The 15409-nt window shown below is 40.8% G+C and overlaps 7 protein-coding genes across 7 annotated transcripts; 6 read left to right on the top strand and 1 right to left on the bottom strand.

Moving 5' to 3' along the window:
* Positions 1-496: 496 nt before the first annotated feature.
* Positions 497-1288, top strand: BEWA_045790 (signal peptide containing protein; the record flags this gene model as incomplete). The annotated part of the gene is made up of 1 exon (XM_004831510.1): positions 497-1288. The coding sequence occupies one exon, from the start codon at positions 497-499 to the stop codon at positions 1286-1288; it is 792 nt and encodes a 263-aa protein (XP_004831567.1).
* Positions 1289-2016: 728 nt separating this feature from the next.
* Positions 2017-3615, top strand: BEWA_045780 (hypothetical protein; the record flags this gene model as incomplete). Its single annotated transcript, XM_004831509.1, has 1 exon — positions 2017-3615. One exon carries the CDS (start codon positions 2017-2019, stop codon positions 3613-3615), a length of 1599 nt encoding a protein of 532 aa, XP_004831566.1.
* Positions 3616-4768: 1153 nt separating this feature from the next.
* On the top strand, positions 4769-6181 carry BEWA_045770 (hexose transporter, putative; the record flags this gene model as incomplete). The annotated part of the gene is made up of 1 exon (XM_004831508.1): positions 4769-6181. The coding sequence occupies one exon, from the start codon at positions 4769-4771 to the stop codon at positions 6179-6181; it is 1413 nt and encodes a 470-aa protein (XP_004831565.1).
* Positions 6182-6926: 745 nt separating this feature from the next.
* On the top strand, positions 6927-7727 carry BEWA_045760 (hypothetical protein; the record flags this gene model as incomplete). Its single annotated transcript, XM_004831507.1, has 2 exons — positions 6927-7288; positions 7352-7727. 2 exons carry the CDS (start codon positions 6927-6929, stop codon positions 7725-7727), a joined length of 738 nt encoding a protein of 245 aa, XP_004831564.1.
* Positions 7728-8820: 1093 nt separating this feature from the next.
* BEWA_045750 (conserved hypothetical protein) lies at positions 8821-11163 on the top strand (the record flags this gene model as incomplete). The annotated part of the gene is made up of 1 exon (XM_004831506.1): positions 8821-11163. The coding sequence occupies one exon, from the start codon at positions 8821-8823 to the stop codon at positions 11161-11163; it is 2343 nt and encodes a 780-aa protein (XP_004831563.1).
* A 604-nt stretch (positions 11164-11767) lies between these two features.
* On the top strand, positions 11768-13411 carry BEWA_045740 (signal peptide containing protein; the record flags this gene model as incomplete). The annotated part of the gene is made up of 1 exon (XM_004831505.1): positions 11768-13411. The coding sequence occupies one exon, from the start codon at positions 11768-11770 to the stop codon at positions 13409-13411; it is 1644 nt and encodes a 547-aa protein (XP_004831562.1).
* A 305-nt stretch (positions 13412-13716) lies between these two features.
* BEWA_045730 (conserved hypothetical protein) lies at positions 13717-15192 on the bottom strand (the record flags this gene model as incomplete). The annotated part of the gene is made up of 1 exon (XM_004831504.1): positions 13717-15192. One exon carries the CDS (start codon positions 15190-15192, stop codon positions 13717-13719), a length of 1476 nt encoding a protein of 491 aa, XP_004831561.1.
* Positions 15193-15409: the final 217 nt, after the last annotated feature.

Genomic DNA, 15409 nt, shown 5'->3' with positions numbered 1-15409 from the left:
CTATCTATTTAAAAGTGGCTATGTTAAATGTACAGGTTTTCTGTCGGTTCTTTACACTATAAGTACGCCAATACGGTCAAGGAAGGGAACATTGTTAGAGATCTCAGAACTTGTTCAATTATCTTGTGGAATGATAAAGTAGCACTCATGGAGCCATAACAGCAACACCCTTAGATAAAGGTATATCGGAATTTTGCTGGAAAACTATAGAATAATGTCCAACATTGGGCTATAATACTCTGGATTTAGGCTTAGTCATCTATGTATTACCATCTCTTCCTCCTCTACACCCACGGATTTCTCTGGACTGAATGGCTAAAAGAAGAGTCTCTTGGAATCATCTAATAGCTTCATTTTTAACATTCATAGCAGAAAGTATGGGAAACTAAGGCATGAAAGAAGGATGAATAATGCATGTGGAAGAAGAAATGTTTACCTATCTGGGGTGTCTATAAAACTCTTCCTACACATTCTTTTGTAGTTGAAATGTAGAAGGATGAGGATTTTTTATACTCTCTTGGCAATATTTCTAATAAGGTTGGTAAGATGTGGAGATAAAGGTAGCGTTAGAGGAGTACACAATCAGCAGAATCTTTCCACACATACTCAACCTTCTCAACAGGGTCCACTGAAGACCAATGGAGAAGTTCCTCAGAAAGGTATAGTACAGATAAATACAGAGCCGGTTACAAATCTCCAGGGTGGTGTCAAACAAACTCCTAAACCTGAACAATCTGCAAGCCCTTCCCTAGACAAAGTAGACTCTTCACTCTTTACTGTTTTGGAGTCCCTTGAGGGCAACGTTCCAGTTCTCAAGCTCAAAACTAAGGAAGGTGTTACTACTAACAAGCTCACATTTGGAAAAGAAACAGTCTGGGAGGATAAGAAAAAGTTATGCTCTTCTGCATTACTGTACATGGACAAAGGTAGACCTACACTGGCTGTTATAAAGACAAGGAGTAGTAGTGGCACTAAATCCACGGTATATAAGTACTATGATGGTAACAAGTGGAGGGATGATAAAGAGGGTACTCATAAAACTAGACTCAAGAAGCTAAAGGAGAAATGTAGGCCCGGAGAAACTCTAGACATTTCAAAGAAGGAAAACTCAGTAGGCATCTATTATAATGATATTAAGGACAAATGTTTACACATTTTCGATCTTGATAGTGCCAAGGTAACCAAAGTAGTAGATGGTGAAAATGTCATATGGGAGGCTACCGCAGGCACTGACCACAATTGTCTCTATGCAGAGCTTGTAATTGTAGGAGATAAACTTTGGGATTAAAAATTAAAACGGCCAAGAAAGAAGATATATGGTTTAGAAAGAGAGATGGTAAGTGGCAAAGGACTTAAGGGCCTTCTCAAGAAATCTCCTAATCCCACTTTACAGTCTCACACCATTCATTATTCCTCCTGTAGATAGACTAATCATTAATGAAAAAAATTTTCGCACTTGAACGATAAGCTAATTCTATTATTTTACATTTACACTAATATGCATTTTCTGCCTTATCGTAAATCACGCTCTAAAATTTTTTTAAGTAGTCAAAGCACCCTCTTATTTATTCTACTCTCCCTCGGATCATTCCGCAATATTCACTATTCTAGAGCGATATATAATCTAGATATATACGTGACTAACATCGTTTTGTAGTGAAAGAGCATTCTATTCCGCTGTAAAAACTCCGTGAAGTTCACATTAGAGACCCTACAGTCTCTCTCCTTTCCGTGACTCAGCGCTTGTATAAATCTCATATCCACTCAAAGTTTTGCAAATAGTCCATTTCTCTTGTATTAGCAGTTTTTATGGACGCAAATCCGTGTGAGCTTAAAGACACGAACAATTGTTAGGGCACTTGGTGGGGAAATATTTCAGCGGACAAGAGAACAGCATGCAGACGAGAAATGACTAAAAACGATAGTATAAAGTATAAATAGACGATAATAAACACTTGTTAACATTCTGAAAACTATAAAGAGCTTTGGTGTCTTGTAGAAATAAACTAATGGAGGATGGATGAAGAAATAAATTTAGACATTGGACCAAGCAGGTTTAATGGAAATCATCATAATGATATAAAGGGAGTTAAAAGGCGTGATTATCCTTCAGAGTATATCTGTTATGAGTATGAAAAGGCTACAGGAGTCCTGTTTCAGCTAGATCAACTCTATTATGGAACTCAGGAACTCGATTATATAATTCCACCCACAGAAAAGGTTTCCAAGATTATAACTTACTTTACAAGCACAAGTAATAGTCTATTAGTCATACAAATAAAAGCGGAATATAGATGTTATTACTACACAAATCACAATACTGATGTAGAAATGAATCCCGATTCTATTTTTGACGATTTCGTGACTATAAATCAGAATGAACTCGCTACTGAGGATCTTACTACTATTCTAAAAAAGGTAGAGGAAGAAAAGAGTTTGGACTATGAAAGCTTATCTAATGAAATGAAGACAAAGTTGCTGAGAAGAGGTGAGATAGTCTTTGACCTCAAACAACAACCCAAAGGGGGCAAGAGAGGAAGGTACAAATCCAAACTCACAGGTGTGGAAATATGGGTAGAGAACTCCGAAATAAAATCTGGTGAATACACCAAGGTTAGACACAGACAGTTGTGTCACCAATTTTGGATCAAAGGTATAAAGAATCCAAAGGGTGATGACATCACTCTAGAGGCAGGTTTTCCTAATGAACCTCTGGAAGAATTTAGTGTTTACTATGATAGTCAAGACAAGAGTTATGCAAACCCTCTCCTCATTGTTTTAACCGTCTGGGCTAAATATCCCGGTGGCAGTCAAGAATACGGCCCTGGTAAGTATCTACTCTCCAAGAACAGAAACTGTGCCACATGGCACATTCGGAGAGTCTCTTCTGCACTATTTAATGAGGAAATTTGCATACCAAAGATTATAGACAATATTGAATTGCACAACAGACTTGAAGTGTCAAAGCTAAAGTCCAGTATCCATGATAAAGTCAAAGACGTTACCAGGGAGCTCAGTTTGGATGCTACACAAACAAGCTTGCAAAGGGGCACATATAGTAACAGATCAATCATACATTACAGAAAGGGACCTCTTGTGGAGGGCTATAATACCGTTCTGCATGCAGACACTTTCCCCAGTTTTACAGTCAGGAGTGTCAAAGTAAATGGCGCTACAACCATTGATTATACCAGACTTCCTCCTTTTAGCGTCCCCTTTGTCAAATTTTGTGTATACTATACCAACTCATACAAAATCCCAGTCCTCATTGAATTCATTTGTCTCAACCCTGTAAAGAGTGATGCTCGTCTTTGTGCCTACTATTACTCTAGAGACTATCATGACGGTGTATGGGTGGGATACCTTCTCACTACAACCGCAGATGAGAGTGAAAAGGACCTTATAAATCTGCTCAAACATATCAAGGAGAATCGTAACAGGATAAACCATAATACCCTCGGAACTCATGGACTGCATAGAAAACTCACAAGATATGAACCTTATACTGAGGATATTGGAGAAACTGCTGTTTTAGTTGGAGGAATTGTGGGAATAATAGGAGCCGTAGCCATTACTGCATGGAAGTTATGGCCCATGGTAAAAAAGGCATTCTGATGGTATAGGCCTCAACTCTAGTCTTTATATTTGTTTTAATTTTGTATAATTCATGGTTCTTTATATTTATAATAGTGTATGTCTGTCATTCACGCAGGAATGGGAAGATGTAATCTACGGCTTTGGCAAGATAAACGACCGACTGAAGCGAGAATTCTAGCTCTTTGAAAGGATTAATGTCCTCCATACTATACATTCTTGTTACTATCTGCAGTTGAGCGGTAACTATGGGAGGATGGTGAGTAAAAGAAGGATAGGATGGGTTATATAGGAAAACAGGTTTTTACTAAGACACTTTGGCCTCATTATAACCACCTGGTGTTGTAAATTGTCGACTGATAGCATTGTAAATTTGTACCCCTTATTCCAGGTCAAGGGTCAGGATTCGTGATAATTCCAGTGGGCATGTGAGAATTTTATTGACCAAAGAATACTAATGGCAAGGATGACAGAATGGAGGACAACTTCTGGGCAAGGAATAGGAGGAGGCGTTGTTAAGGAGAGACAAAATCGATTTATTCTCTACAATTTAGGATAGAGTCTCCATAGGATGTCCATGTAGTGGGCCATAACTTCCATCCGGACACATGCAAAATAACTTCTCACATTTCGGCGGTAATTATGCAGATTTGAGCACCCTAAACTATTCCCGCGTATTTCTTCTTTACATTCCTGGTGTGTTTATAGCAAGATGAGCCTCTTTTCAGCATTACCCATGCTCTATACCCTTTCGTTCTATAACTCATGCCCAGCCCAATATCGGCAAATCCGATGTTGAAGGGACCCCTAAAGGAGCAGGTAATGTGGATAGAAACGCTTCAAAGCGATGCACATGATTCGCCATCTTCAATATTAAAAAAACTAATGGCTAGTTAAAACAGCCAGATTCCCCATATGTCACCCCTTTGATATAACACTCCCGTATTTATTTGTTTTAAATACACAAAGGTATTTGAATCAAGCCTGCTTTATCCAGTAATGTGCGACAGCTAGTTTCCTAATATTTATGATGCAATAGTGTACCCTGTTGATTTAAATTTTAATTAACAGCGAACCTGTTTTTAAGTCGATTCTGTAAACTACTTTGGAAATACATATTTGTTTGAAATTTTGTCAAATCTCTGTAGCATACTTTATAGTTACACGACTCACAATGCCAAAGAACAGTCAGCCACAGTTGATAGTTGGCATGACGATTGCGTCACTGTTAGCCCTCAGTTTTGGGTTCACCACAGCCAATTTGAACATTTGCAAGGATTTTATGATTGTGGAGCTCGAGTGGTGTAAAGGCACCGATACTATTGAATGCAGTAAAGCAGCCATACTTGGAGGTATCGTCAACGGGGCGGTCTTTGCAGGGGCAGCTTTGGGGTCGCTTCTCATGGGATTCATTGCAAAGTATGGAAGGAGGGTAAACATGACTCTGATATCCTCCCTATACATTGCTGGGTCTACGATGATTGCCACCGCACATTGTTTTAATTGTCTCTTAATTGGACGCATAGCCTGTGGCGTTGCCATTGGTTTGTCTGGCATCGTTCCAATGTTCATTACCGAGATTTGCCCCTCGGAGTCTAGAGGCTTCTTTGGCATAATTTACCCTGCATGCATCACATTTGGGCAATTTGCGTCCTGCGCATTTCAACTCTCACACGGCTACGTTCTTGATGCAAAGAGTGTGGATGTTACGATCCCGTTTCTTGACAAGTTTTTGTGGCGCTTCTGCCAAATGTTCCCCGCCTTCTTTTCAGCAATTGCTCTGGTCCTCCTCAGAGTTTCATTCACAATGTCCACACCTCACGAACTCGTGGAAAAGGGAAAGACCGATGAGGCGAAGGCGGTCATTGAGAAGCTCCACGGACCTGAAAGGGTGGATGAGGTCTACGAAGAGATTGATCGTAACCTCGAGGTTGCCAAGGCTACACCAAACATTTCATTCATTCAAGCGGTAAAAAACAAGACGTATAGAGTAGCCATCATGCATGGCATCATCTTGGCTATCTTCCAACATCTTACGGGCATTTCAATCTTGACCTCAAATACCGCCAAAATGTTTACCGTTATGCTAGGTCGTACGTACAATGCGGTTGTACTGTCCTGCAGCATTACACTCCTTAATACCCTAATAACAATTTTTCAAGTCCCCTTTCTGGACAAGTTTGGGAGGAGGACATTTTTCCTCACCAGTATCTCTATCTTCACGGTATTCTCAACACTACCCGCACTTTCCAAGCTGATTGATGCAAAGGCTGCGTGGTCTGGGTGGGTCTCTGTTGCTGGAGCAATCGGTTTCGTCTTTGGTTTTGCGTTGGGCATGGGGGGTGTATTTTGGGTTTACATACCAGAAATGTACTCCCCCGAATACAAGAACGGAGCCTTTTCCGTCACAGTCTTTGCCAACTGGACTACCGCCTGCTTGATGCTTAGTACTTCCGACATCCTGCTCTCTTGGTCCGAAAAGTTTGTCTATATCATGATCTTTGTTTTTTCGGTCATCAATTTCCTACACGTTTACTTTTTCATCAAAGAGACCAAAGGGCTTCCCATTGGCAAGGCTTACAGTTGATATTATCTTGGTCAAAAAAAACGAGTTGAACTGGGAAACCCATTGCATGCAAATTGGTCTGAGTTTGTCCATAAATCGATAGAAATGCGTTACTACAAGGTCCGAAGATTCCCAAAACCTACTGAGTGTAAAAGTCCGTAGGACATGCAAGGGTAGAAAGTAAAAACCGCACATGTAAAATAAACCCTTGCATCAGGGGTATTCTAATTTGTTGCTCCATATATAGCAACTCCTAGTTTATGGTGGACAAGTTTTACATACAATCACATATTACCAAAGTTCCAGCTTTAGTATCATTAAGTTTGCCATATGAGTTATGTCTTGATGTCTAGGAGTCCTACTCTAGAACCATTCACTTGTATGGCACCTTCTTCGGATCCAGAAGGAAGAGCCAGGAATAGACCAAAATCCACTTCTTCCTTTTAAAGTCACATCATAAATATTAACAGTAGAAGTGGAGGATTTGTCCAGTCATTGTACGGGATCTATGAAGAGGGAGGGATGGAATCTAGTGACTCTTCCTCTTCAGGGTGCTCTTCTTCCTCGGTAATTCCGAGAGTGCACAGCGGCACCCTTTTTGCCAGATTACCACCACGCTTTCCCCGAAGGAATGGACCAAGGAAGGTCTTATTCCGTGCACCAGAGAAGAAGAAATTGGTGGAATCTCGGAGCACACCACATGGCCGAGTCACAAAGGTGCTACTTATCTTTAATCCCCGTACACATCTCCTCCCAATTCCACAGAATGGATCCTTTACCTGTGTTTTATTTGGTGTGTATAGTAGCCATAAAGGAATCTGTTTGCACTACTTCTGCAATTTCCTTTGATTTGTCAAACCCAGATGTCACTCATATAGATCTTATAAAACAAATATACTCCGAAATCGAGCATAGACAATACATTCAAAGGGACGGACATTATATAGGTTCAGTCGTAGATAATAGTCTCGAAATATGGAAAGCAGGAGAACATGATATTTGTTCTGCCGTTAATTTATATTCCAAGGATGACAAAAGATTCCTAGTTTTACAGATTCTTAATGGAGGGTCCACAGACTTGCACTTTGAAAAGACAGGTGAAAAGTGGCAAAAGATTAGCCTGGAAAGGTTTAATGCACTGTTGAATGGAGTGGTTTGAGGTTCATCCAATTCCAATGACACTGCATGCAGCCTTAGAGATGTTCAAGAGCAAAAATCTGATGCTAACGTCTTGGATATCGTCAGGCCGGATGGCTCCAGAGTAAACTCTGGTAAGATCACGGGAAATGGTCTCATTCGTGAGACCTTTGTTCCAGACTTTAGCACAAATATAACTCTTGTTTCGCATAGCGGATCTGAGATTTGGAGGAGTTCCAAAGGCGAGAAATGTATCTTGGCCAAGCTGTCATCCAAAAACGGGTATTTTCTCTTTCTAATTTATACCTCAACACGTGGATGTGTCGAACAGCACTTTTACGAGAGGAAGGACCATGGCTGGAGTGAGATTGAAAGGGATGATTATTATGGAAAACTTGACGAAATGAAGGATGTTGCCGCAAAAGCCTAGGTTTATTCCATCAAACAGTCGTTCTCTGAGCTCAATACTCTTGAGTATCCAAGAAGCACTCGACTTACTCCTTGTAGGAAGACCACATGGCATTAACTGTCGCCATATCCTAATGCTTTAACCTTTAATATTCATCTGTAGATAGTCCTGATGCCGTGGGCCCTTGTACTTTACGTAATTGCAGAGTATTTTTGTTCTAAGTGTTGCCTAAGTCGGGATAATTATCACCACTAATGTCCATTATTTTCTCAGCCAGAGGAAAATTCTTCTTAAACCCACCAGTTTTCTGTTCATAGTATTCAGTCAGTATAATAAATGGATGAGGATGTTGTAGGATCCATGAAATGAGGAATTAGGCAGGAGACACCTTACACATTTTAGGCGTTAGCCAATTTCAAGCCTTTGAAGGGGGAAAGCACAAATCGACCAGAGGCCCCGTAATTTGCAGGAATTCGGAGAATAAAGCGCTCAAGATTGCCATACATGAGCTTCCCGTAACTCATGTATGGAGGCATGGCTAGACAGCATGCACCCATAAACCAGAGAAGACGATGCCCATGCATTAACGCTGTCATGGAGAATATGGAGTAGGAGAGGCAGATCTCTGCCCATTTGCAGCAACTATCACCTGGGTTGAATCATCTCGAGCCACTCCTCTTCATTCCGTCCCCCTCGATAGTCCGCCTTGCATTCGTATGGATCATTCATCAGAGAAAACGACCGACTTTGCTATGAAATGGGTGCATGTGTACGTCATTGGCAAAGATTCCACTTTTGCGTTGAAAACAGATTCCCAAATGTCAGCATTCCATCTCCAGTAAAGACCGGGAAGAGCGTCTCGCGATGCGCATCCTGTACTACCAGACGACCGCACAATTTGGGGCCATTTTGACATGTCAATGGGTCCATAGAATATTCATAACATCAATTCCAAGGCAGAAAACGTTTTCTAGCGGGAATTAGACTTGGATTGCCGCATAAATCAACTGAGTGTAGATCATTCTCCCCATGAATGCCGAAGGCACGGATACAATCCGGAGGATTAAGGATAATCGTTGCAATGAAGTGTATCTTATTCCTTTGTGTGATATTTATGTCCATGAATTGTGGTCTGGCGGACCCCCAGGGGTTCAAGGATGTTTCCCTCGACATTGCCGCTCCGGATTCTTCTTCCATTGACGTAATTGCGAGGGTACCTCATGAAGTGAATACAAAGATACATGTTGCCAAGGCTGGCCACAGGATATCCTCGGTGGTAGAGAGCGGAGCTTCCATCTGGACCTCTGCCAATGGCTATTCCTGTGACCATGTTTCAGTCGTTAGGTTCAAAGAGAAGAGTGGTCGTTCGACATCCTTTGTGACAAGACTAGTGGCTGTCTATACTAGTGATGGTAACGGAGCAAGGAAGTCATTCTACTATGAAAAGGATGAGTCATCATGGAAGACTGTTGAGGAAGAAAAGTTTTACAGGAGCTTTCATCACGAAGCGCTAAAGATGTCCATATTGAAGAGTCTGGTCTTGAATATAACTGGAGAGAATAAATCACCTGAATTCTTGTCCAGCTCACCAGACTTTCCCTCTTCTGCCTATGCACCAAATGTAGGCTATCGCATTAAAAAGGTAATTTATAAAACCGCCCTAGGACACAGAAATAACCGTATACATGTAGTATGGTCAAGAAGGTCAAAGGATGAGCATTGCATTTACGCTTCCTTTTATCCAAAGAAGGAACCCAAAGTTGGCTACCTGATCATAGAAACTAAGGATGGTTTGCAGGAAAGGTTTTATGCCAAGACAGGTACCTTTGGAGGATGGACTGTTAGGACGAAGGAAGACTACCTGAATAGGCTGATAAACGCTGGTTTCAATGAGTCCACCTTCAATAATAACATTACTATGGACATTAGTAATGTGGACAGCAACAATTTTTACATTAAAAATGATCCCTTGGATGATTGTAATAGAGATACATATATACCATCCATTGGCTTTAAACTCAAGGAGGTTATGGATGGCGGAGTATCACTCTGGAAAGCTCCAGAGTCAAGTGATGCTAAATGCAGATTTGTAAGACTGTTTATCAGGGGAAGTCCATTGACCCTATTGCTTCTTGTCGACGATCCGAAAAATGGACGTCATGTTGTATACTTTGTAAAGAGTGGTGGTGAATGGAAAAAGGTCGGTAAGGATGAATACTATGATCATATTGCAAAGGAGAATGGTCTAGAGCCTTTGCGAAGGATTGAGAATCCAAAGGTTGTAATGAGTAGTTTTACGAATAAACAAGGACTGCGTATTGCAACATATGCCTCCAGAGTTGAGAATGCCAAGGGAAGCATTGTGTTGGCCCACGGTATCCGTTCCCACTTCAAGATAGACTTTTGCTCACCTAATTTGGAGTGGAACTTTGAAAAGTTTGGATTTCAACTTGCTCCAGACATTAGTGGGATATTCATGCAAGGAAATGCCCAAAAGACCAATTATACTGCCATGTACAAGTACCTATTTGAGCATGCCAGACTAGATGGAATGGATGCGTTTGAGGTGTTCCCTGTCTTTGAGTACAGGAATAGTCTTGTAGAATACTTTAATGCATCAGGCTACAACGTATTTGCTCTGGACCATCAGTCCCACGGCTTTTCCGATGCCATTTCGAAATTCACTGCGTACGTTAAAGATTACAAGGATTACGTCCACGATGTCATTCAGTTTGTCAGTATCGTCAAAAGAGGTAAATTTGGAGATCCTAATGAAAAGTGGGACGAAAAGGTAGCCTTCAAGAGTCATGCCACAGATGGAAAGGTGTTCCTGCTAGGAAACTCCATGGGAGGTAATATTGTCTTTCAGGCAGTTCAAGAATTTTATAAGAATGCCGAAAAGGGAGCAAAATTCCTGGACGGCCTCATTTTAACCTCTGGAATGTTTGACCTGGATTATCACTTGGATACAACCGCTAAAAAGTTTAAAAGGTTCATGGCCAGATGTGCATCAGAGTGTTTACTAAACACATTAAATAAAGAGGACAAGCTGTTCAACCATGGAGAATCATTTGATCTGTTTATCATGTACCAAGATCCACACTTTTACTCATGCATGCTTACATTAAAGGCAGGAAAGTTCTTGTACGATGCATGCGATTATGTAAAGAACTCCAAGAACTTGGCAAACTATCCCAAGACTCTGCCAACTCTATTCTTACACACTGATACTGACTTCCTGTGTGATGTAAAGGGCCCAAAGAAGATGCGTGATACATATCTAAAGGACCATTCAGATGTAACTTTGGCAGAGTTCAAGGGAACAACACACTTTTTGACTGTCCCTCATTCTATAGTTTTAACACAAAAGGCCTTTAAGGAGTGGTTGAGCAAACATACTCCTTCAGCTACTAATGCTAATACAGTTGATAAAACTAACAATGTCGGTAGAATGTAGTAATTTGTAATGTTTCTATTTCTCCTAGATAGCTCTATAGATACTAAAGTGTGGAATGCTCAAGAGGTTTATAGTCGTAAGATAAAGGATAACTTCCAGAATCATGACGCAATAAAGAGTGTATATCACGTACACATTTGTCCAAATTTGTTGTTACTTTTGACGGCAAAATGTACATAGTTTTTGAAGCAGGATAGAATGTCATATTCCTTGACTTGTCTCTGCAGATACCAAGGCGGTAGGAGGAAAAAATAGTAGCGACATAAGATGCCATGGGAAACACTGGCTTAAATAGAGAATATAAGGAAGAATGTTTTACTACTCGGGAGAGTAGGAGGTAGGTTACCAATCTCTTCTTCCAGTAATGCCTGTGAGTCCAGAGCATCTAACAAGACGGACATTATTGTGACTAATAACATACAGGGATGAGAGTCTCAAGGTAATACTTAGTGATAAGGAAGAATAAGATGCCTAAAGAAACTGTTATTCACCCCATCTATCTCTGTATTCCTTACTTCCATTCTTACCACACTCCCTGATATTAATAATTCCTATTTACACTAAAACTCTAGTTCTTATTTTGACAGATCAAGGAGCTTATAAGATGAGGATTCTAGCACTGCTCTGGACGGTGTCTCTGGCAGGACTCTGCCATGGTAAGGGTGGCCATAAAAATTACCGTAGTAACGATAATGAACATTCTGGCGACTCTAAGAAACCACAGAGTATTCCAGCAAATCCACAAGGATCTGGAAATGTTGTAGCTGAAGGGTCAGGGACTGCAGAGGGGTCTAATTGTAGGCAGGTAGATGTTGATGTCAGAGGCTCCGGAGACAATTTAGATGCGCAACCTTCCCTTGAAGATACTGAAAAGGAACCTACTAAGCCTGAAAAGCCAGCAAGCTCCTTGCCTTCCAAAGTAGATACCTCCCTCTTTAATGTTGTGGACTCTGTTGAGGACAATGTAAAGGTTCTTAAACTGAAGGCTAAGGAGGGTGTTACTGCTAACAAGCTCACTTATGAAGGTTTGACAGTTTGGGAAGAAAAGAAAAAGTCATGCCTCTCAGCTGTCCTGTATCTGGACAAAGGTGGACCTACTCTGGCTGTCATAAAAGCTAAAAGCACTAAGGGTGATGCTAATTTCACTGTCTATAGATACCATGATGGTAAGAAGTGGAAGAATTGTACGAAGCGTACTCATAAAAATAAGCTTAAGAAATTAAAGGAGAGTTGTAATCCTGCTAATCAAGCTCCAAAAGAGCATTCCAAAGAGTCTCTTAATCCTACTACTTCCACTGTAGCACCTCCTGCTGAGGAATCTCCAGTTACTCATAATTCTGTAAGTAGCGAGCATCATGAAGCTAAGCCGGAGGGGGCTATATCTCAAGACAATGAGGAAGAACCTGAGACTCCTACTGCTCAACCTTCTCAACCAGCTGTTCAACCTACTTCTCTATCTGATTACAAATCCAAAGTTGACTCTACCCTATTCAATGTAGAGAATGGACAAGAGAATGGGTTTAAGGTTCTAAAGCTCAAGGCTAAGGAAGGAGTTACTGCTAACAAACTTACCTATGGATCTGAAGTAGTTTGGCAGGCTCAGAATGCTGTTGATGTTCAAGCTTCTGATACTCAACAACTTAACTCAACTGGCCGAGCTAATCCTAATCAAGGTACTCTTTCTGAAGATCTTCAACAATCTACTGTCTCATCTGCCCTAACTGCTACTGCTCAAGGTGGACTTCCTCCTGATGCTCCTCAATCCGAAGTTGGTGAAGGTACTCCTAAAGATAATGGAACCAGTAAACCTGTTACTGATGAATCTCAAGTTCCTCAACCATCTGGACAAAGTGGTCTTGTTCTAGATCTTGCTAGTCCCGATGAAGCCGAAATAGTTGTGAAGGAAAATAAGGAATACGGAGTAACTGTTAAGTACCATTATCCAAAGGATACTTCCAAGGATACTTCCAAGATTACTACTGTTATGGATGGAGAGAAGGAAGTCTGGAAGGGTGTGGATAAGGAGCATGCTCTATCAGTATTAGTATACTATGCAAAAGGAGACTCTTCTCTCATTACCATAGGTATAAGCAAAGGTAGTGGCTCTAAGCTAGACTTTAAGCATTTTGAAAAGAACGCTGATGGTAAATGGACTCTCATCAAGAAGGAGGATTATGATCAGAAGCTAAAAGATCTCAAGAGTGGTGTGACTAATCCTTCTTCTTCAGATCCTTCTACTCCATCTTAATAGCCTCTCAAGACTCTAATTAGTGATTCCTCATTGATACTCCCTCTACGGATATAATGCAGTTCCATAATTCTGCATCTTGCTCACACTCCATTAGAGGGTGTACATGCTTAAATAATGGTAGTCTCTCTTATACGTATAGGCAAAATGATGAGTGATTAGCATTCTTCCAGGGACACTTAGGGATGTCAAGTATGGAGTATAAACTAACCATAATACCACGTGGGAGAATAACAAATTAAAACTGCAGAGTCGTGAAAAGACTACATTTGTGATGGGAGCCTAGTGAAAAATGTTTGCCACGTTTATATGTCATGAACTATCTTCATTACTGTAGGATCTTTCGCGTTAGGAGGCTTTCTACTATTATCCACTTCATCAGCATATACGACATAGAGAAATTCCCTCTTTTCAACGATAGACCCTCTAACATCTGTGGTAAAGGCTGTCACAAGATTCTTGCATGCACATTTTGTGGAGCATCCACACCAGTACCAGAATGCCTTTCTTGTGGTAAAGTGCTTGGTAGGCCAGTTGTCTGGATCTTTCTCATATTTTGAGTAAGTCTTGAGATAACCATTACCCATGAAGGCGAATATTAACTGCGTTATAGAATAAAGTAGTGTGTTTAATGTAGCCATTTTTGAGTTTTTCTTACTATTACCCTCTTTAGTTTGTCTTGAGGCCCCGTTAGATCCAATACCCCTAGTAGTATGTACACACATATCATACAAGACAATAACAAGTGTGAGGAGTATTGTGCTATGCCGAAGTGTTCTGGCTATAAACCCATCTGGATAGTGCAATATAATCGTGAAAATGTATGCACATGTCACCTCTAGAGCAAAAAGGAACCAAGCGTAATGCCATCCATAATATTCTGTCCAATTTTTATCTGGACCCTTCTTTGCCTCCTTTAGATATAGTAGAATTGCAGGTGGTATTGCTCCAGTATAAAGCAGTGCCAAGGAAATGTAAAAACCCTTTTGAATACCAGCAAGTTTATAAGGTGCAATGGCCGGGTAGAAGGCATACTGTAGTCCGTAACCAAATGCAGCTAGAAATAGTGGTGACCCAGACAGGCTCAAACCAGTCCAAAAATCATCTTCTTCAGCAGTAGTACCAGAACTAACAGCCTTTCCATCACCGTACGCAACTATCCAAATTCCCGCTGCAATTACTGCTAAACAAATAGCAGTGATAATTTGCCATACTACTACCCAGTAGTTTATATTCTGAAGTCTAAATTTGTTTCCAAACTTGACAAATGAAAGATGGTATGAGGAAGAAACTATAGACGCCGCTGGTATGGCCGCTAAATATCCTGCAATCTCGCTCGACGCCAAAGTTGTTACAGAGACAACACTACAACCATACATGAATGACGTTAATACAATACCCCAGTAGTAAGCTGTAATGTACCCTTGGTCTCCTCCAGTGTAGAATGTCACTAACGTTAGAGCATAACAAAGCGACATTGAAGAGGTACATATGGAAGATACAATACCCAGGTGTTGTTTAAAGTTAGGACAACCCAGAATTAATCCGTTCATCACCATTGTCCCAAGTAAAGCAGCAATTCTATACGAGATAATCATCTGATTAAGGAAGAGAGGAATGTAGCTGGAACTGATCCTGAACCTTACAGCAGAAAACTTACCAGCGGAAACTGCTAAACGAGGTACCTGGGCTAAGGTAAAACCGGCCATAAAGACTGCCACCTTTTGGTTAGTATTACTTTCAGTTTCCGGTGGGCTAGTCATTGTGTTCATCCGTGTCATTCAGAACACCCTTAATACCCTAGAAGAACATTAAACCCGGAAGACTATCAGAACGAACAGCACTTCAAACATCTTCACATCCTTTTGTCTGAGTCTACCAGGTAGACAAGGACCTTAGCAGATTAGACAGCACCGTATCAGGACTATACGGCTACATATCAACTGGAACGTCCGGTTTGTTAAGACTATACTACATTAAAGCGAGAATGAGGGACTA

Source organism: Theileria equi (assembly GCF_000342415.1).
Source record: "Theileria equi strain WA chromosome 4 map unlocalized gcontig_1105316255041, whole genome shotgun sequence".
In the NCBI taxonomy this organism is placed as follows: Eukaryota; Apicomplexa; class Aconoidasida; order Piroplasmida; family Theileriidae; genus Theileria; species Theileria equi.
This window is presented reverse-complemented; position numbering and strand designations above follow the sequence as displayed.